General features: G+C 60.5%; 1 protein-coding gene across 1 annotated transcript in view; it reads left to right on the top strand.

Moving 5' to 3' along the window:
• The first annotated feature begins 1449 nt into the window (after window positions 1-1449).
• Window positions 1450-20209, top strand: part of INPP5J (inositol polyphosphate-5-phosphatase J) — a 35518-nt gene continuing 16758 nt past the window's right edge. Inside the window, exons 1-5 of the mRNA XM_044444192.1 lie at window positions 1450-2035; window positions 2154-2194; window positions 5835-6008; window positions 6650-7500; window positions 17889-17999. Of these exons, the coding sequence (XP_044300127.1) occupies window positions 1450-2035; window positions 2154-2194; window positions 5835-6008; window positions 6650-7500; window positions 17889-17999 (1763 nt within the window). The remainder of the gene's footprint in view (window positions 2036-2153; window positions 2195-5834; window positions 6009-6649; window positions 7501-17888; window positions 18000-20209) is intronic.

The raw sequence follows: 20209 nt of genomic DNA, 5'->3' as shown, positions 1-20209 counted from the left end.
TCCACCGCCCGAGGCTGCTGCCTCCCTCTGCCTCCCTTCGCAGCGGGGCTGGCCCTGGGCAATGCACACGGAGCCAGCCAGGATCTGAGCTGGGCATACGTGGCTCCATGCAGGTCGAAGGAAACGGAGTGTGGTCTCTGCATGCCGGCCTGAAGCCGGAAGGAGTGACATGAGGAAGGAGGACGCACGTGCGTGCAGCCCGTGACTTGCCTTGCCGCGGGGGTGCAGGTGGCAGAGATGGGATGGGTAGGTGTGCGATTTGACGCTCCGGGGCTGAAAGGGCAGGCAGAGCCCCCTGCGTCCCCCTCATCCAACTAGTGACCTAGTTTGAAGAATCAGCACTGAAACGGAGAGCGAGGAAGGGCAGGGGTGTGACGGGGCAGTCGGTTTGGGCCCACGGAAGAGAGGCCAGCTCCTGCATGGGCTGTTCCTGCATTTCCACTGCTGGCCAGCCTTGGGGCTCTGTGCACCTCGACGGCAAGCTGGTGGGGCTTGGGCACCTGGGGAGCAGTCAAGTCCAGCAGTTAAAGCTCCACAGGCACGGGGATGGGGAGGCCTCCAGAGAAACCAGCAGGCCGGCTGTTCGGGACAAGCAAAAGGGGCCGCTCTCTATGCTCTGCTCTCAGGGGGTGTTCTGAGGTCTGCTGCTTTCGTGTGGGACTCGGCCAGCGGCGACCAGGACCAGAGGCAGTGTCCCTCCAGGGTTCATGTGGGGGGGGGGGGGGGCACAGCCACAAACAAGGGGCATCCCACCCCGAGTGCTTCACGACAGGCTCCCTGAGAGCAGAGGTGCATGGAGTTTCACATCCAGAAAGAACAGAAAAGCAAAGACCTCGCAATCTGGGCCAGTGGGAAAACTAGCAGCAAGAAAGGCAGAACTGGGGCGGCCAACCCAAGTCATGCGGATCTGCGTATTTTGCCTAATTAATTCTGTTTGCTTCCTCTTCTGCAAAATCTGGGTTAGCGACCCCCTCCTAGGAGAAGGGATGTGCGGTCTTACACTTCTTCCTGGGAAATGGGAGCTTTGTAAAGGGGAAGACGGGGCACACAGGCCTGCGAGGGAGGGTGGGAGGAGGAAGAGCAGGATGGATCTGGGGCACAGGGTTTTTCTGCCATTTCCAGCTTTGGAGCCTCCTCTGGGCTCCCGTGATGTTGTCATCGCTTAGGAGCACACCCATGAGGACTAGAAACTTGCATTGCAAAAGTGGGTGAAGGGAAAGCAACTCAGCGGAGATGCTGCCAAAAGCAGGTGCTTGGGAGAGCAGGGAGCTCCGCGCGCAGACGCCGGTTCTGCCGGCCGAGACCGCGTGGCCGGCGGGCTCGTGCGCCTTTAATGCTCCGGCAGGTTGACGGGCGATGACGCCACTGGCTGGCTGGCTGGCTGGCTGGCGGGGGGAGCGCGGCGGCGGCGGCGGCGGCGGCGGAGGAAGGGAGCAGCGGCGGGCGAGCATGGAGCCGCCGCCGAGCAGGGGCCGCCGGCAGGCGCCGGGCAGGGGCCGGGCAGCCTCGGGGACCGCCGAGCCTAGCGGCCGGCGCAAGGTGAGGAGGGCGCGGGCGTCCGCGGAGCAGGTGGCCAGCCGGCGTGGGCGGACCGGCCCGGGAGCCTTCGCCGAGCCAGTGGCCGGGCTGCCGGCGGCGGCGCTCGGGGCCCGCGGAGCGCAGGCGGCGAAGGCGTCGCGTCCTGGCCAGGGGCAGCGCTCCCCGGCCCGCCCGGCGGCGGCGGAGGTACTGGGCGCCGGCATGGCGCTTCCTCGGGAAGCGGGCGCCCTCTCCCCCCGCCTCGGAAATGGCCCCCCTCTGGGAAATGGGCGCAGTCGTGGGGTGAGGAGGAGCGCCCGGGGGCGACGGGGAGGCTGGCGGGGCGCCGGGACCCTGGGCTCGGGGCTGGCGGGGGCTCCAGCCACATTTGCGCGCTCTGCGGGCGCGCTCTGCGTGCACGCGCTGCTGTGCTTGCGCGCCCGCACGGAGCGGGGGGAGCGGGCACGCGAGCGAGAGGGCGACCGAAGGGGCCCCCTCCAGCTGCAGATTCTGACAGGTGCGCGGCTGAACCTTTTCCCGGGTCGAGCCGTGGCGGGTTTTGCCCGCTGGAACAAGAACGTGGGCCGAGGAAGGAGGGCAGCTGTGGGACCCGGTTCTCCCCTCTTCTGCCCCAGATCGCAATTTGCCCTTGCGCGTTAGCGAGCAGAGACCGAAGGTGGGACCCGGCCGGATTCCAGCCCCCCCACCCGCCCCTGCTGCTGCTGCTGCTGCTGCTGCTGCTGCTCCTCCTCTCTTGCTCTGCCGCTGCCGTGGTGCTCCTGTGAAAATGTTCTCGCAGGGCCATCCGCGTGCCTGGCGCAGAGGTCTCTGCCCCCAAACGGCTTGCAATTAAACCTAGGCATGATGGGAGGAGGCAAAGGAAACGGCAGAGGGGGGAGAAAGGAGGTCGCACCTGCTGGACTCCTGCTTTCCCTGGGCGAGGGGCAGCTGCTGGGGTGCAGGAGAAACCCAGTGACTGTGACGGTTTCCGAGGGGCTTCTCTCCGATGTCGCCAGGTGAGGCACCTGGTCCCACACCTGTACATCCCGCTGGCCCGGCTGCCGCCCCGCGTGCCTGCCCAGCCGCCTCCAGAGCTCCCCCAAGGAGCTCTTGCCGAGCCTGGGCCGCCAGGTCCGTGCCTCGCCCCCTCCCCGCGCCGGGCTGCAGAGGCGTCTCAGGTTGCAGCCCGCGCTCCGGAGGGGCCCCGCACCTCTCCCGCAGGTGGGGGAGGCATTCCGCCCGCGGCGGCAGCCCTCGCTGCCTCGTCCTTCAGAAGGCACGGCAAGGATGGGAAGGCGATCGCGCACCTGGCGGGAGGCGGGCCGTGGGCAGGCCCGGGCAGGCAGGCGGGCGGGAGGAGGCGCTCTGGGAGCCGGCGGGGGGCGGGGGCGGGGGGGGGGGCGGGGGGGGGACGTCCTTTGCTTTGCCGCTGTCGGGAGCGCACGCGGGCCAGAGGGGAACTGAAGGGCACGGCGCGGGCGGGGCTGGCAGGAGGAAGGGCCCAAGGAGGGCGCAGGACGCCTCCTGCCCGGAGTCCCTGTGACCTCTGCCCGGCCCTGCTGTGGACGGACGGGAAAGCGGAGGCAGGCCCACTCCTGCCTGTGTGTGTGAGGTGGACCCTCAAAAGAGAACCACCTCCCAAAGGACGAAGAAGATGGGGGGGTCTTCCCACGGAGTGCTTTCCGAAGCCAGAGTTTTGGAGAGGGGTCGTACTCATGGGCTCGCTCGTGCATTCGCTCTTTCACCTTAAAGGGTGATGGAGTCCTTGAGGAATGTGCACAGCACTGAACGGTTCCTATTTGTGGATTTATATGCCCCTTGCACTGACCGGGCCTGGGCTCTCTGCATGATCTTTTGGTTCCTTTGAAGGTGGGGGTGGGGTGCAGAATGGGTTCCACTGACCTGTGCTGAGGCTGGGAGGGGGTGGCTGGACAGGCCCGCTCTCCGTGGTGGTGGGGGCTCCAGACAATCCCTTCTCTTTTTCCACCATGGAGAAGGGTGACAAAGGCACAGGCTTCACTGGAGTCCTGCAGCTTGTCCTCAGCTCTAGGTCTCTAGGCACAGACAAGTGCGTCAAGAATCCTTATCAACAGGGCAGTGTTCTGGAGCATGTGCAGAGGGTACTTGTCCTGCATCACAGCCCCCCTTCCAGTGAAGGGATTCCTCAGGCTTCCAAGCAGGAGCACAAACATTCCATGGGGAGGCCTGGAACTCAGTGGACCAGTGCCCCCTACCATCCATACCTGGTGCCCCCCCAGCCTGGCTGGGCTTAGGCTTGCAGCTCCATGGGGACTGTATTTGTGGGGGCTTTGCCTGCCCCAGCCAAGGCATTCTGTGTTATTTGACACTGGCTGAACTATCTGCAGTTGTGGGAAAGACGTGGGAAGGTCTTGCCAAAGCTATGGGCTGGGGCAATCTTCGATGTAACTGGGCCCAGTTATGCTGGACTTCAGCTCCCATCATTGGCCATGCTGGCTGGGAATGATGCGAGTTGCAGTCCAGCACCTCTGGGAGGCACCAGGTTGGGGACGGCGGGCCTGAGGTGGTGCACAGCACCTGCTGAGCGCAGTGGGATCGGACAGCAGGCCAAGGTCCGAGCATCACTAGGGCTGAAGTAGCTGCTGGCAGAAGCGCCTGCCGGAGGCCGTGGAGAGGTGCCGCCAGCAGCGAGAGGAGGCCGGCGTCGATCCATGTTGCCATGGATTCCGAAACCCGAGTACAGCGGGAGCCGCGGCTCTGCGCCAGTCTGTGTGCACCTGGAAATCAACCTTGCCATCCACCAGCCACAGGGCAGAGGAAGCCAGCCCCCTCTGGCCAGGTGCTTTCCAGGTGTGTGGGGCGGCCACTAGCCCTGCTCCTCATTTTATTTCCATACTGCCCAATGGCTGGAGCTCTCTGGGTGGCTTCCAGCACTGGGGCTGATGGGAACCAACACCTCAGGTGTACCTGACAGCCGCAAAAGACAGGCTCCGGACCCAAAGAGTTGGGAAATCTAAATTTCGGCTGGCGGAGCAGGGGCAGGGGCCAACTAAGGTGAGCCAGGGAGAGGCTGGCATCTGATTATTAAAAATAAGATGGTCTGTCTGCCTATGAGCCCTTTCATTGCCACTTAGAAATCAATGAGGGAAACAGAAACAGAGCAAGTCAGAAGGGACCTCCCAGGCCATCTAGTCGGACCCCCAGCTCCAGCCAGTGCCACTCATGACATGCCCATCATGAGAAGAGGAGCATGACCAGCTGCTGCTAAAGGTGCAGGAGGACAGGTCTGTCTGTAGAACGTGGGCAACCGGGGAAGGGCAGCCCAGAGCGGAGGGAGAACGCAAGGGCCTGCCATTTCAGGGATGGAAAAGGCTGGGAAGGAGAGAAATGGAGAGTGCCATGGCCCGTGTTGGGGGTGGTGGGAGCTGTAGTCATCCAAGACGCCTGGGGGCACTGGTATGGGAGAGGCTGCCACGAGTGTTTGGGGAGGTCCAGGTATAAGGGGAAGAAGCAGCCGCGGAGGAGGACGGACCTCCTCGTTGCTATCCTGATGACGGGCAGAGACGTTGAGGGGCCCATCCTGAGCCGCCATGTTGCAGATTCTCCAGCTGTGACCAGGATGTGCCCAGCACGCACCTTCCTTCCGTGTCCTGGTGGTGCTGACATGGCAGGAGGGGGCCGAAGGCACCCCTGGCCAGTGCAGGCGCCTCCCCTGGGGAATGCTCCAGGCAAGCCCAGTGGTGCTGCATGTCAGCGGGGCCTGCGTGGGGGGGCAGAGCTGCGAAGGGGAGCCGGAGGGGGGGGCATTGCATTTTCTTCCTTTGAGCTGCTCAGGGCAGCTCTTTTTCATGTGGACCCATGAATCTCACAGGCTGAGCCGACACCAGCATTGGCCAGACATCTGCCCCGTGGGGTGGAAAGAATGCGAGGGATTGCAGCTGGGGAGGGAAGGATTTCTCTGCCCCTGCCCCCATGCTGCAGTGCCCCAGTGCCTCCCCACACCGTGCACGGTAGTACATCCTGGGGGACAAAACCTTTTCCTTTGATTGAACTAGGAGAGCTTTACCGCAAGGGGGAGGGGAGGGGAGGAAGAGCTATTTCCCAGGATCACAGTTGGGGAAGGAAGGGCGACTCTCCCTTCGCAGGTGCTGTGCCCCCCTAACCCCCACCCTCGGGGAATTATGCTTACAGGGGAAAAGCGCTCTCCCATCCATGCCACCACTGGGCTCCAAATCTGGCAATGGCCCTCGAAAGAGCCTTTCCTGTCTTGGTCACGCCGGATGCTGCGGAGGCCGCCTGCCCCTCAGGCGCTTCCCGCCTGCCCCCGATGCTTCCAGGGGAGTCCCCAGAGCCCCCTCTGCAGAGAGAGAACCCCCAGCCCCAGGGTTCCATGGCTGTTGGGAGCAGGCGAGGCAGGCAGCCCCCGGCGACCGGGAGAGGCTGGGCGTGGCAGCATGGACAGCGACCCCTCGGAAGAAGGCCCCGAAACCCGCCAGATGGGATGGATTCGGGTACCGTCTGGGGGAGAGGCTGGGATGGGGCCTGCTGCCCTTCCGACGAGGCTTGGAGCTTGTGGGAGCTCTTCCTGTGCTGGGGTGGGGGGCATGGGGACCCCCACAGCAAACGTTCCCCTGGCCGGGCCAGGCCGGGCCGGGCCACGCCTGCCTTGGATCTCCAGTGTCGTGCGTGAGGAGCGGCAAGCGAGGCCTTGGTCAGGGAGGGCGATTCTCTGGAATGTGACCCGGGTAGATGCCAGAAGTGGGCACCCTACGGTGTTGCGTGGTTTGCCGCCTCCATGTCCCGTCTTGTAGCCCAGTGTGGTGCACCTGGCCCTCTTGGCAGTTTTAACCCCACAGCTACCCTGGGCGGTAGCTCCTGCTTCCTGGTCTGGCACTCGAACAGGAGTCCAGCTTGGGCTCTCCGATGAGGAAGGTGGGGGTGCGTGGAGAGGGACTGGCCTGCCAAACGAGGCACCTGGCAGCGCTCTCCTTGGGAAGGGTTGCTGGCAGAATCTGTCTGCTGCAGCTCCACCCAGCTTAGCAATGAACGGGACGTCCCGTTGGATTGGCCGCTTAAGCTGAATTGTGAACCCTGGCATGGCGGCCAGGAAGGCAGGTGAGTCTGATGTTCCCTGTCCCTTTCCTTCCCCCAGGTGGAACCGAGCCACCGCAGCAACCCGGATCAAGGCCCGCCCTCCCCCATCGCGCCTCAGCCCGTGTCTCCTCGGAGCAGCCTCACAGGCCTGGTGTCTCCGGGGCTGTTCTCTCCTGTCGCCAGCCAGTTCAGCGTGGATGGGCCGGTCCGGTACCAGCCCGAGGGGCCCAGCAACGCCGCAGGTGCCGGAGGGAGCACACCAACTGGGACGTGGCCTGACTCCCTCTTGGACCCCTTCCAGGTTCGGCTGCAGCCTGACGAGTCTCGCCATACAAGCACTGAGGAGCGGACAGCTGCCCGGCAAAAGCTCTCGCTGGAGATCAGCAGGGTGCAGCCGGAGGGCTCTGGCGGGGCCCAGGGGTTTGGCACCCCGACGTTGCATTCCCCAGTCGAACTGAGGCCGCTGTCCCCGGCCTCCGGCACGCCCTCCTCCCTGCACAGCATGTCTCCCTCGGTGAAACTCAGCCAGTCACCCAGGGGCAGCTTGCTCCCGGACCTGTGCGCCTTGGACCCGCTGACATCGGGCATCCTGGCCGCAGTGGAGCTGAAGGACACGCTCCCAAAGGCGGAATCCAGCGACCACATCTGCCTGAGTCGCTCCAGCTCGTCCCACCGGCCCGTGTCCCTCCCCAAAGCTGTTTCCAGCGAGTACCTCTCCAGCGGGAGGGTCGGCCCCTCCAGATCCCCCATGCTCTTCAAGGCCGACTCAGAGGAGCTGCTCCCGTTCACGCGGGTCAAGCACTCCCCCAAGTCCCATGACGTGGGTGCCAGCAACTCCAACTCCAACTCCAAGGAGAGCTTCTTGAAGCGATTCGGCGAGCCCCACGCCAAGCAGGACAATGCATTCTGGTGAGGCGGGCGCAGGCGGGGCCGGAGCAGCCCTTCGGGTGGGGGGCGTGAGGGTCGCACTGCATTATGGAGAAGGGGCGGGGGGAGCCCTGAGGCCGGGATCCCAGCTGCGCAAAAACCAGGTTTGGGAACCGCTGGCGCTCTGCAGTCATGGGCTGGGGTGGAATTCCCCAGGGCACCCGGGCGGTCGGTCGGTCGGTCGGTCGGTCGATCGCTTGCTGGTTTCTCTGTTCTCGCGGTGCGTCCTCCGCCCCCCTTGGAGCTTTCCGCGGAGTGAGAGAGGGCTGGTCTTTGGGGCGCCTGCAGGCGAGGGCTCCATGGGAGGCCCCGCAGCTCGTGCTCCACGAATCCTGCTTATGGTGCGTGGGGGAGCAAGATGTACAATACGCCCCTCGGGGACCCCAATGCCCCCGGCCTGGAGAATGTCCAGACGGCATGATGCTCACAAGCAAAACAAACGGGCTGCTGGAGGGAGGGAGGGAGGGAGGGAGGGAGCATCGCCGTGAGCCTGATTCAGCCTTCTGAGCCTGGTGCCGCTGGAGTGGTTGGACCGCAGGTCCCAGCGCCCTCCAGCCAGGTGTGGGGGAGCCGCTGTGCCAGTTCGCCCTGGACTGGCAGTGCAGAGAGCGGTGTTGCTTCCTGGGCTACAGCTCCCTTGTTCTGATGTGGAAAGGGGGCTGACTGGCCTCTCGGCAGCACCTTTCCCGTGTGGGCAGGGGCGAACTAGCCACAGAATCGATCGTGTATTTGTAGTGACCGCTTTATGTAGGCATCTCCAGAGCCACTTGCCAGCTCACCTGGGCAGGGGCCGTCTGGCAGTCAGGGCGCCCGACAGGGTGCAGCGCTCTGACACCCCCTCCCTCCATCTCCTTTCAGCTGCACTTCCAACAGGTAGGAGTCAGCCAGGCTCCTTGCTGAGCAGGGTCATTGCTCCATGCCCCTTGCCTCCTCTGTGGGCCGCACAGGCGTGCCCCTCCCTGCCTCCCTCGCGAGCCTGCTGGGCAGGAGGGGAGTGTGGAGGAAGCCTCGAATGAGACAGGCAGCCTTGGCAGCTAAGGCCTGCAGCCATGCCAAAGGGCCGTGGGCGTCATTCTTTGGTCTCCCCTTTTCTTTTTATCCTCACAACAACCCTGCAAGGTAGCTGTGAGAGTGACTGCCTCAGAGTTATCTGTGAGCTTCATGGCTGAACAGGGATTTGCACACTGGATTTTATTCCGTCTCTGCAGTCTTCTGTTTTGCATTTTCCCACCACTACTTCTCTCTCCCCACTTACTGCAGAAAATCAAATAAGGGGGAAAAGTCAGATTTGATGCAAGATGGCTTCCTGCACTGCATGCTAGGAGCCCGTCTGGAGTGGGAGTTGCAGCTGAACTGCAGGCTACTGTGGAAGGGTGGGTTCTCATGTGGAAGGAACCCAGCCAAGCTGGCAAGCCACCAGTCCTGTTCATGGGTTGCCGACAACTCCCCTGCCGCAGCTCATTAGCCGGGCTGGGTCCAGGCGGCCCTGCTTCAGCAGCGAGCCATGGTGCGATGGCGACCAGCACGCAGCCACCGAGTGCGGGCCGCTGAGCTGCTTGGAGCCCCCAGTGCGATTTTGGCTGGCATAGGATTGCCGGAGCATTAGGTGAAGGGGAGAGAGACAGAGAGAGCACTTTAAGTACCCTCTTGAGAGTGTTCTAAGGTCATCTTTTAATTCATTCATACTGACATCTGCCTTGTTGCCATAGACTCTGGGAGGTTTACAAGAAATTAAAACCAACAGTGATCCATTTGAATTGCACGTTCATTTAAAGCTTTGTATCCTTATTCAAATTCACTGACTGAACTCCAGGTTGGTGTAAGGAACTGGGGACAAGAAACTGACTTCAGCATCCTCTCTCCCCACTGCATCCACTCTTCCGTATTTTTGAATGTGGAGGTGCAAGGGTGCTGCAGAAACCTTGGGTGGAAGCACCCCTGACCTTGTAAGGAATCAAGAACCCCAGTCCAGAGGCAGAGCATCAGGGGGCTTGGGAAGCGCAGTGCATGCTGGGACTTTTCATGTGCACCGCTGGCCCCTTCTGGAATTGCCTTATACTCTGCAGCCTTTTTGAATATTCACCCTCTCATCAGGCTGCTGCCGGATTCCTACATGGCCTTGCAGATTAATTGTGGGTGCGGACGATGAATTCTTGGGCCTGGGTTCCGATGTGGTGGAACAACCCAGGGGCCCACCTGCGTGTGCACATGGCCACGGCCTGTGCTGCAGCGGCCCATGGAGTCATCAACCAGCCTGTCTTCCCATTACATGCGCACCAGGTCACTGGGTGCTGATGGGCTGAAAGAGGTGCGGATTCGAGGGAGCCCGTGGAGGGCGCATGGGGCGGCCGGGGGCGGCCAGAATGCCATCTTGGCTTGGTCACAGGTTCCTTGTGGGAGGCGGGGGCAGGGCAGCTCTGCCGTTCTTCAGCCCTCAGCTGCAGTTCCCCCTCTGGGAAATGGAGAGAATGGATCTCTATTCATAGCTTCCCAGAGATAAATGCGATCAAGAACAGCTGTCCTCACCTGCGCTGGGCTGAACGCTATTTCTGGAGTCTTCCAGAGACCTGGTTGAACCGTTGCCTGTCTGACTAGGCAGCTGTGTGCTGGGTGGACAACTGCTTGACCTGCTGCAAAGCATCCACTGGGGACAGGAGCAGCTTTTCGCCAGCATGCTATGCCTGTGCTGCCGGTGTGCTTTTGGGCTGGATTCAGAGCCTGGATACTTGTTGAAAAAGCTCTGAGGAACCCCAGACTAGGTGCTCAGGAGACCTCTGATCCCCTCCTGGCTTGCTCAGGTAGGAGCCAAGACTTTCAGGTTCCAGCCCATCAGGGCTTGGAAGAGAGCCCGCCGTGACAGATTAGGCAGGCACCAATCCTTCTGGGTTTTCAGCTTCTGCTGAAAACAGATCTTTTCTGACAGGCGTTTGTTGGTCATGATGGGTGGGGAAGTTAATTCTGTCCTCTGTACATTGCTTAGATAAATAGTTCAATAACAAAGCAATTTTATTCTACCATACTCTTGCCCTTCACACATTTAAAAGCCAAGAGGTGGGAAAGGCTAGAAAAAGGGACTGGTCCTACAATTTGGTATCAACAAATTGTATATTATTTTTACTGTATATTTTAATTTGTCAGCTTTAAAATGGGCTTGATGCATTTTTAGGCATTTTGGCAGGCTGTCCTGGGTGGCTCGTTGCAGATGCGCGTGCGTGCGTGCGTGTGTGCGTTGCAGGGAGGGAACCAAATGAAATGAAGGGTTCAGGCTTAGCCCCAACAGCTGAAGAGTGGGGACTGCATTAATGTTCCGTTCTGTGCACTTGAAGGAAACAGAGATGAGAGTGAAGGGAACAATGAGAAGGAGAGGCATGAGCGGAAAAGAAGGAAACAAAGGGGGAGGAAGTGCTGAAAGGTCTGCCAGGCAAAAAGTTGCATTGCTGCACCGTGTGTTTCAGAGGCAGCCTTCATCAGGGGCTCTAATGCCACAAGCATATGCAAATAGGCTTCTTCTGTACATCTAAAGTGCACATCATTCTTCTAATGCACGTTGCTCCAAAAATGTGGAAACAACTGAAGACAGGAACATGCTGCACAGTCATATACATGCTGCTGCGAACTGTTCAGTGATGGCATTTGCAAAATTACCTTCGAAACCTTTTCTGGTACTTTTTATAGTATATGAAACATCTGTAAAGAAAAGGCAGATGCAATCAGTTCATATTATGTTTATGCGTACAGAACTAACCACCTCACATCCCACCACATTCACCATTAGATGAAACGGATGAAACATAACTGTTGATTAGCGCAAATTAATTTGCACTCAGCATTTCGGATCCTTTCTTTACTGTTTCCTCCTCTTCCACTCATGCCTCCCCTTCCTGTTGGATCGAGACCACACAGTCTCCTGCTTATGCGCTAGATACATGCATTCATCCCTCACCAGCCTACTTGGAGATCTGATACCTGGAGACTCTGGGGGAGGTGGAACGGCCACCCAACTCCAAAAAAGAGGATGCACATCCAAAGGGAAGAGGGCAAAAGAGGACCAGTATTTGCACATGTGAATTAATGTGCACAGATCCAGACTTGGAAATAGCTCTCAGGGAAAGAGCCGCATGGGGCATCTCATCCACAGTGGGCTGGTGGGCGGCTCCTGCTTCCACCTTGGGGCTAGCTGGGATGGGCAGCCTGCAGGCACGAGCGGCCCTTCTCCTTCTGGCGCTTGAGTCCAAGCCAGATTTGGGCCAGGCAGCCTACCAAGGGGAGGACGCCCTCAGCCAGCTCTGCCAAGGCAGGCTGGTCCTCCCGGCGGGTGGAGCAGGATCCCTGGGGCAGGTTCCAGGACGTGGAGCCAGCTGAGCCGTTGGGCAGACAGAGCTGCCTCTGCTGCTGCTGCTGCTCCTGGCACTTGCCACGAGGGCCACAGCGCTGCCGGGGAGCATGGCTTGTGCGGCCTTCAGCCTGGGGGCAGGGACCCTGTGAGCCAACGCGCTCCGCCACCTGTAGTGAGCCCGCGGCTGGGTCAGCTGCTCCTGGCTATGCGTGCACGTTTATCGAGCCATTGCCCAGGGACCTGTTGTCTCCGCAGTGAGTCAGGGAGCCCAGAACATCTGGCACTTTTTCAAGGGCTTCTGCCAAGCATTTAGGGAGAAGACACAAGCCAGGCATGCCAATCATATCAGCACTTCGCTCCCCGGTGCACGTGCCAAGAGTTCGAGGCGCATGGCCTGCATGGTGGCAGAGCTCTCCAGGGCATAAGGCCCCCCCGCATCTGAAGGTCTTCTGCCCCCTGCTGCGCTGCACGCTTGCAGCGACCCCCCAGGATGCCTGCGGGAGGCCCCCCGTCACCACCCCAAAGGCCTCCTTTGCCACAAAGCCCTGGTCTCAGCCCCACCGTCCCCCTGCCCGACTGGATCTCAGCCCAAGGGTGCATGGCTTACAGGAAGAGCATGGCCTGCCTGAGGTCTGAGATAGGGGGCTTCTTAGCTCACCTGTTGAGCCATCCTGATACAACAGCTCCTACGGAGTAAGTGGCTGGTTGGCTCTGGTTTGTTGTGGGCTGCATCCCTGCAGAACGCTTCTTACGCTTTCCCCACTGCTGCCTCCCTTGTTGCACTTTAGATTGCAGGCTCCTAGGGGCCTGTGACCTCTGCCAAGCGCTGCACACGTGGAAGGATTCCACGGCCACCAGTCCTCAGCAGTGGAAGAGCAGCCCGCAGTTTTGCACTGGGTGGATGCAGCCAGATGCTCTGGGCAGCTGTTCTCACATTTTCAGGCAGTCCACAATCTTCCAGGACAGGCACCGCCCTCCCAGGCTTCCACATACACTAAAGGAGGGGCAGGCGGAGCACGGGCGGCTCTTTCAGCCAGGCAGGATGGGGAAGGGACCGAGGCCATGGACTCGCTGGGCATAATGTTGAAAGTCACGTGTTTTACATGCCGCAGCATGGCACAGGAACTTGCCATCTGAACTGCAGCACCCAGCATCCCCAGCCCTCAGCAAAGATGGACTTCGTAGCGCAGCATGTTTTCAGGGTGGCAGACCAGGGAAGGTTTCTCTGGAAGTGATGTTCAGAGTGGGACAGCTGATGTCCAGTGACTGGTTAGTCACCCTTCAAAAGGGACATTTTACACATGTTAATAGCCGTGCGCAAGTGGATATTTTGAAATCATTGCTATAATTTTATTAGAACTGCAGCAGCTCTTGGCCAGAAAGCCCAGATGTTGAACGGGGCTTGCTGGGATGTGGTCCACCCAAAGGGGTTGGGTGGTGGGGGGGGGGGGAACACCCGCTGTGGCTTTTCGTCTGCCAGGGTTGCTTCACGTAGCCAGAACTTCCCTTGCTGTTGTGCCCACATCCATGGGTGCCGCTTCCCCTGGCATGGGAATCTGTGTGGGGGGGTTTCACCTGCTGAATTTGCCAGCCATGGCAGGTGCAGGAGCCATGCAAAAATCAAGGCAGCCCCATTTAGATGTTCTCTTACAGGGCCTGATATCAGGTGGAACAGGTGAAGTATTTCAAAAAATAATTGCAAGGACTTGGAGGGCGCCAAGTGGGCAGCCGGTGCCTCTGCCTGGGGAATCCTGGGAGGCTTGGCTGGAATAACGCCTGCAAAGATTCGAGCAGTGCTGGATGGTCTCTGAGCAGAGCTGCAGTGACGCGAAACGGTCCCATGGCTCAGCAAGGAGCAGTCTGTTTAGCCCCAGGACAGGGCGACCCAAACGCCGTCCCGGCCCAAAGAGGAATGCGAGGCGCTTCCTGGCGGTCCAGGGGCTCCTCTTGCTCAGTGAGGTGCGGGGACCCTCTGGGCTTTTCCTCCCAGAGCCACAAAACAGCAGCAGTGCTGGGAAGCACAGAACGGCCACACAAAGGCCCAGGCCGCCTCTAGCACAGAGAGTGCCGCAAATGCCAAAGATGCAAAGGTCGATTCTCACTCCCCTGGCCCTAATGTAATCTCACTCATTAGGTGGGCCCTAGCTTACACTCTGTTGTGGGGAGCTGGCAGAGGACAGACCTCTATTTGATGGACCACCCAGCCAAAGCCAGCTTTACTGTAAAAGGACCTGGAGGAGGAAAGGCTACAGGAAGCGCTCTTGAAGCTCCCCAGCCTCACGGTGACTCGCTTGCAGCACCCGGCCTGCTGCCTCGTCGTGTGGAAGGTCACCTTGCAAGGCGTGGAATGTCCTGCAAGCGCCGATACTTATGCAATCCCTGTAAAGCCACAAGATGCGCCAGGCTTCCGCATCGCGCCGCCTGAGCCACCTCCCTGGAAAATTCAGAGGAGGTATTTTAGGGTGGGTCTGTGCATTTATTCAGATCTAAACATGAAATGGGAAGAAATTAATGGTGCAATTCTATACCTGTCCAGGCAGAAAAATGTCCCCCGCTTCTCAGCCTGTCCCTACCTGCAGTTTGCTGTCTGAAATGACACAACACACAAGGAGAAGCAAATGGGGATGAAAGAGGTGCTGGCATGTTTCATCCCACTCTTCCTGTGCCAGGGGAGCACCATCCAAGCCCCCGAGGGCTTAACTGCACCCCCGCAGGATGCTCTGGCCACCCAGCTTGTAAGCCACAGGGGTTTGTTGTGTTGTGTGAACCCAGTCTCAGTCTTGGCAAATGCTGATAAAGCTAGTGACACTGCCAGGGACCGAGATCCAGTGCCCCAGAGTGCTCCCCCCACCCCCAGCAGCAGATCGTGTGTTGGGGCAGCAAATGCCATCCTATTCTTCTGGTCAGGATGATGCCGTGGCCTCGCTGAGCTTGAAGGCATTGCGCTGTGCATGCTTAGGCAGAGAAAGGCCCACAGCTCCTTGCGCCTGTCTAAACAAGCTCCGGACTGCTCCCTGAAGCGCAAACCTGTGCACGGTCAGAGCCTTTAAAGAAACCGGAGCTGGCAAACCCTCGAGCATCTTGCGCCTCAGTGTCAGTTTGCACGTCAGGAATGTGGCGGTGCTTGTAGAGGGAGCTGGATGGCAGTTGGAGGGGCGTGTGTGTGGGGGGAACAGGAATGATGGGGGGTTTCACCCTGGTGATGGGTGTTACAGCTGCCTGCCAGGGCCCCTGTAAGGCCGTTACACCTGGGTCCTTTGGGTAGGGGGCTTTTGGGCAGCATCAGGGCCCTTTGACCCGGCTGCCCACAGCTCTTCCCGGTGAGTTGCCTTCCCTGTGCAGGGCCAGAAATGGGCGCTGCTGCATCAGCACAAGGCTAAATTTGGGGCCGGGCTGGAAGCACCCCCCAAGTGCCAAAGTCGTGCCCTGTGCAGGTTTTGCAGGTGTGCAGCCAGGAGCCAGCGAGGCAGGTGCCGTTTGGCTTCTCTCTTTCCCCCACCCCATCACCAAACTCGCCTCTCCTCCCCCTTCAATCCCTCTTGTACTTTTGCATTGAAAGGGGTTATTAACTTCCTTAATGAGTCTGGATAAGCACGTGAAATTTCATGCAGGCCTGTATTTTAAAGGTTAGCAGCCCACCTGAGAGAAGGGTCAGAGGTGGCAGGTGGCTGCAGCAACATCCCCTCCCAGCCCCTTTCTGGCAGGGCAGGTTGTGAAGCTGGGTGAGGGTGCACAGCTAGTTTCCAGGTCTCCCCCTCCTAGGGAGGCTGGGGATGCTGATGCCCGGGCCGGGTGGGGGCGCGCGACGTCCATTCAGGAGCCGATTCCAAGCATTAAGGGAGCTGTCCAGGGTCCTGAACCGGGGGCTTGTGGAGGGAGAGCTCAGCACCATCAACAGCTCCTCTAACGCAAGTGAGGGGGGCAATCCTGCGTCGCTCCACAATCAGCCGCGCTGGCAGGATCGCCATCCAAGGCCCCAGTGGCAGGGTGGCCACGGAGGCAGCGCAGATCAGGTGGTGGCCACCGGTGGCCGAATTCCGCCCCCTTCCACAAAACGTGGAGGAAGCAAGGACAGGCTGGATCCCGCTTCAGAGCCGCTCAGGCGGGGGCAGCCCAGCAGAAAGCGGGCCAAGCGCAAAAGGGGCGGGGCCAAAGTGCCGCTGTCTTTCAGCTCAAAGCGCCTGGCCTCTGGAGTGGCATCTCAGCATCCCTGTGTTATGCACGGCCAGGTGTTGTGACCCCACCCCCGAGTGCCCTCCGCATGGACCTGCCCTTGGCAGCCCGCCCAGCTGGGCTCTCGTCAGCTGCGGCTGGGCTTCCTGGGTGGACTCGCCCCACCTGAGACTCGGTCTCCCTTCTGTTCTGCCTGCGGGTGCTCGATCAGGGTGGCCTTCTCCAGGGGCCCTGCTTCTTAGGGGGTGCTCAAATTGCGACGCCTTCAACTTTCTTCTTTGTTCCCCCAAGGCAGCAACCCCCAAGGGGTTGGTCCCTGGGCTCTCGACAAGGAGCAATATAACCCAGAGAAGGGGCCCAGGGGAAGTCTAGATGGGCCAGATGTAGCCCTGGAATGTGGGAATAAAATGCACCTGCATCTTTCTCTGCTCGACGAAAAGCGGCTGGGAAGGGTGATGCAGAATGGGGCGATGCCCCAAGTGCACCGAGGGGCACCTTTCTCCCGCCTCCACTGACAAGGCTCCCCTGCAGAGGCTGCCTTTAGACCTGAAAGGGCGCGATCTGTCTGTGGCCTCCCTGCGGAAGCAGCACCAGGCTGCGGCGGTCCATTTGGGACAGGACTGCAGGTTCGGCAGGTCCGTGCAGAGAATGAGCGGGTTTTTCCCCAGCTGGGAGAAGGCTAAGCTTGGCCTTCTCTCCATGATAGGCTAGTTTTCTACATGAAGGGAATGGATTGCTCTGTTTTGTGTGGAGAAACCTCTGAGTCGATATGCCCGTTTGCTCCTTGCTGACCCCCCCACCCCGGCCTGAAGAGGTGCTACCCAGCAATAGGTTTCATGTTATTCACTGGCCATGCTGATAGCTCACCTTTCTTCCGACAAGATGGTTTTCGTTGCCCTTTCCATTTTGTCCTCGCAACAAGCCTGTGGGGCACGTTGGGATGAGGGGCCGTGGCTGCCCCAGAGTCGCCCACTGAGCTCCGTGGCTGCGTGCAGACCGGGAGTCTGCTCCAGGCACTGCCTGCACTGGCTTTTCTAACCTTGGTGAGGACTTTGGCCTTGACGGAGGAGAAACGTGAGTACAGACTAGGCGGGGAAGGCTGCGAAACACACGGGACGTTTCTCTGCATCAGCACTCGGAGATCATTGCTGGCTAGAGCATCCGGATGGGGAGGGACGCCTTCCAGACTTTGCAGAAGGTTCTCGCAAGGCCGAAGTGGGCCCACGTGGTTGATGCTCCCCTTGCATGTCACCACTCGGGCACCGGAGAGGATCCTCGCCCACCCACGGAGTGAGTGGGCGTGGGGACCCTGCCCGCTCCCTTCCCCGCCCAAATGTTTTCTCCCGCATGCTGGCAGGGAGACATCCGGGCTGTGAACCAGCCAGGCGTGGAGCATTTGGAGCAGCGGCGACTCTGTGGTGCCGTTGGGGCTCGGCTCTGGGACCAAGGTCCCCCTGGGAGCAGCCAGGGATGGCCAGCAGAAGCAAGCCCTGCTTGGTCTGAGGTCACGAGGATGCGTTGGTTTAAGGGAGTCTAAAATGCAAGACTGAGAGCGTTCAGCGTTGGTTTGCTTCTTTAAAGCAGGGCTCACAAACACAGCGTGGCAGCTGGGGGGAAGTCACCCTTCCCCACCGAACCCCCCACGGGGCCGTCAAAATGAGGCCCGCAGGCCCCGCCTCAGCCCTGCCACGCCTTCCCGCTCCTGTTCGTGGCCTGGTGCATGCTGTCCCCCGAGCGGCCCTTCCTGTGGACAGGGGAAGCCCCCCCCCCAGGCAGGCGCCCATGTGACCCCGGCGCTGCCATGTGACCTGCGTGGGGCGGAGCATCTGCCACTCCGTGATGGGCCTCTGCTTCTCCTCAGCATCACTGTGATCACCTGGAACGTCGGCACAGCCATGCCCCCCAGTGACGTGACGTCCCTCCTGCATCTCAACACGGGGGAGTCCAGCGACACAGACCTCATCGTAATTGGGTAAGCGGAAGGGCTGGCGGGGCCCCTCGCGTGGGGCCTGGAGCGGGGGCCCCTGTCTGGTGCAGCCGCCTGAGGCTGCTTGGCAGCCTCCGAGGAGGGGATTCCCAAAGGTGAACCGGAAGCACGTGTGGCCGCCCTGCACAGGGCAGGGGGAAGGCATGCTCAGGAACACTCACCACCCGTCGTTTGGAGGTTGCAGGGAGTGTGGCCCCCCAGCCCAGCCAGGAGTCTCCTCCTCACCCTGAGGGAGGGGCTCAGGAGGGGCTGGGATGCCAGGGCCAGGGCTCAGGGTTTGTCTTCAGGCCCTAGAAGCCTCAAGACCGGCTTGCACCCGGAGCTGAGGTGCCATCCCCACTGTAGCCAGAACAGGGTGGGGTGGAAGCAGATGGTATTTTGCTGTGTGCTGTCCTTGTAGTGCGAAGGGTTTGGGGTGGCTCCCTCTTGGCCAGTTAAGACCCACTGACTTTATGGAAGACCTGTAAAAGCTACACAGAAGATGGATGGATGGATGGATGGATGGATGGATGGATGGATGGAGACAACTTCCTAGATTTTTGGACTCTCCCTGGAGGCGTGGCTATGGAGATTGCCATGTCAGGTGCCTGCATTTCAAAATGTTCCTCTGCCCCACTGCCGTGTACTGCTGGGGATGAAGAAGCATCAACACAGGAGCAGAGCTACCAAGAAACCGCTCGCATGCAGCTGTAGTCTCTCCTCTCCTCATGAGCCAGAAGAGGCCACGAGGACAAGGGAGGCCAAAGCTCAGCAAAGCCCTCTCTGAGCTGGTTGCTCGCTGGGCTGAAAAGGCCACTGTGCTGCTCATGAGCTCAGCAGCACCTCCTCCTCCTCATTCTCCCCTGTGGTTTAGGAGCTCACAGCCCCTTACTCGGCAAAATGCTCTCCGTTCTTCGCCTGACGGGCAGCAGTGGCAAGCCCCGGGGGCTGCTGGCCGAGGTCTCACTTGGCAGGCCCCTTGCTGCAGTGAGCAGAACTGTGGTGTGGAGGAGAGAGCTGCGCTCCGCTCTTGGGGCTCCTGGGGTGGAGCCGGGGCACATGCGTGACAAGGCCAAGAAAGAGAGGGCTGGAGCAGCAAACGGACAGCCCCGTGCAGCCCACGTTCCTGTCTGGTTGGAGAGGTTTGCCAAGGTTTGTGGGGGGGGGGGGGAGCATTTCAAAAAAAGACTCCCGTCTCCTTGAAAGGGCTGGAAGGATCGAGGTCTCTTTCATTATGTGAACAGAAGAGGTTTCCTTCTTGATCAGAGATCGCATTTCCGCAGCAGCACAGAAGGAAGGGATCGGCAAAAGGGATATGGCGGAAGCAGCTCGGTGCTTCCAAGAGACGTGTCGGCATCACACGTAGACCGGCTGCGGCAAAGCTTGAGGGCGCTGCCCAGCCTGAACGCTGGCTTCTGGCCTCCTACCCTGGAACCAAGAAATACGTGATGGGGCATTTCCCTCCGCCTTGATGCCTCCAAAGCAGCCTCTGAGCATATGCTGAGCGACCGTGCTTCACCCATGCACCACTGCATCTGTGGGGGTGGGGACGCTGGCCCCAGGGTTCAGGGGAAGCTCCGGGGGGGGGGGGCAACGGGCAGCACTGGCGTGAGGGAGACGGGCTTCATGGGCCAGGGCTCATCTCTTGCCCGTGTGAGGAGCCAAGGCAGTGGAGCTGTGCCGGTTGCCCTGGCACTGGCGGCCAGCCCCAGCCACAAGCGCCGTCTCCCAGCCCCGCTCCGGCTCGGCCGGTGCAAGCTGCCCTGGGCGGCGCGGGGGCGCCAGGCTCACGGCCTGGGAGGGTCTTCGCCTCTTGGCCAGGCCCCTTCTGCAGCTGCCCACCGGTGGGCCAGGGTGTTAGTGGTCCGTTGGCCTCTTCCTGTGGGGGACCGGTTGCCTTGCCCTTTTCGTCTGCATTTCAGGGATTCCTTTCAAGGGGTCTTTAGGGCGACCTGCTGAGGGGCGACCTTCCACAGCCCAGCGCCTTCCCAGTGTGGCAACACCGGTGGGACCTATCTAATTTGAATGCTGACTTCTGGCCACCCAGCCATGGACTAAGAAACGTGTGACGGGGCACTTTTGTCCCTCTGAAGTGGCACAGACGTGCCACCCAGGGCCGGGGATGAGGGATTTGCAGGTCAACATACCTGCAGGCCATCTGGGCGGGGGAGGCGGTGCCTGTGCTCCCGTTCTTCAGGTGTCCTCTTTCCTCTCCT

The sequence above is a fragment of the Varanus komodoensis genome, unplaced genomic scaffold, assembly GCF_004798865.1.
Source record: "Varanus komodoensis strain SLA01 unplaced genomic scaffold, ASM479886v1 scaffold44_3, whole genome shotgun sequence".
NCBI classification, from domain to species: Eukaryota; Metazoa; Chordata; class Lepidosauria; order Squamata; family Varanidae; genus Varanus; species Varanus komodoensis.
This window is presented reverse-complemented; position numbering and strand designations above follow the sequence as displayed.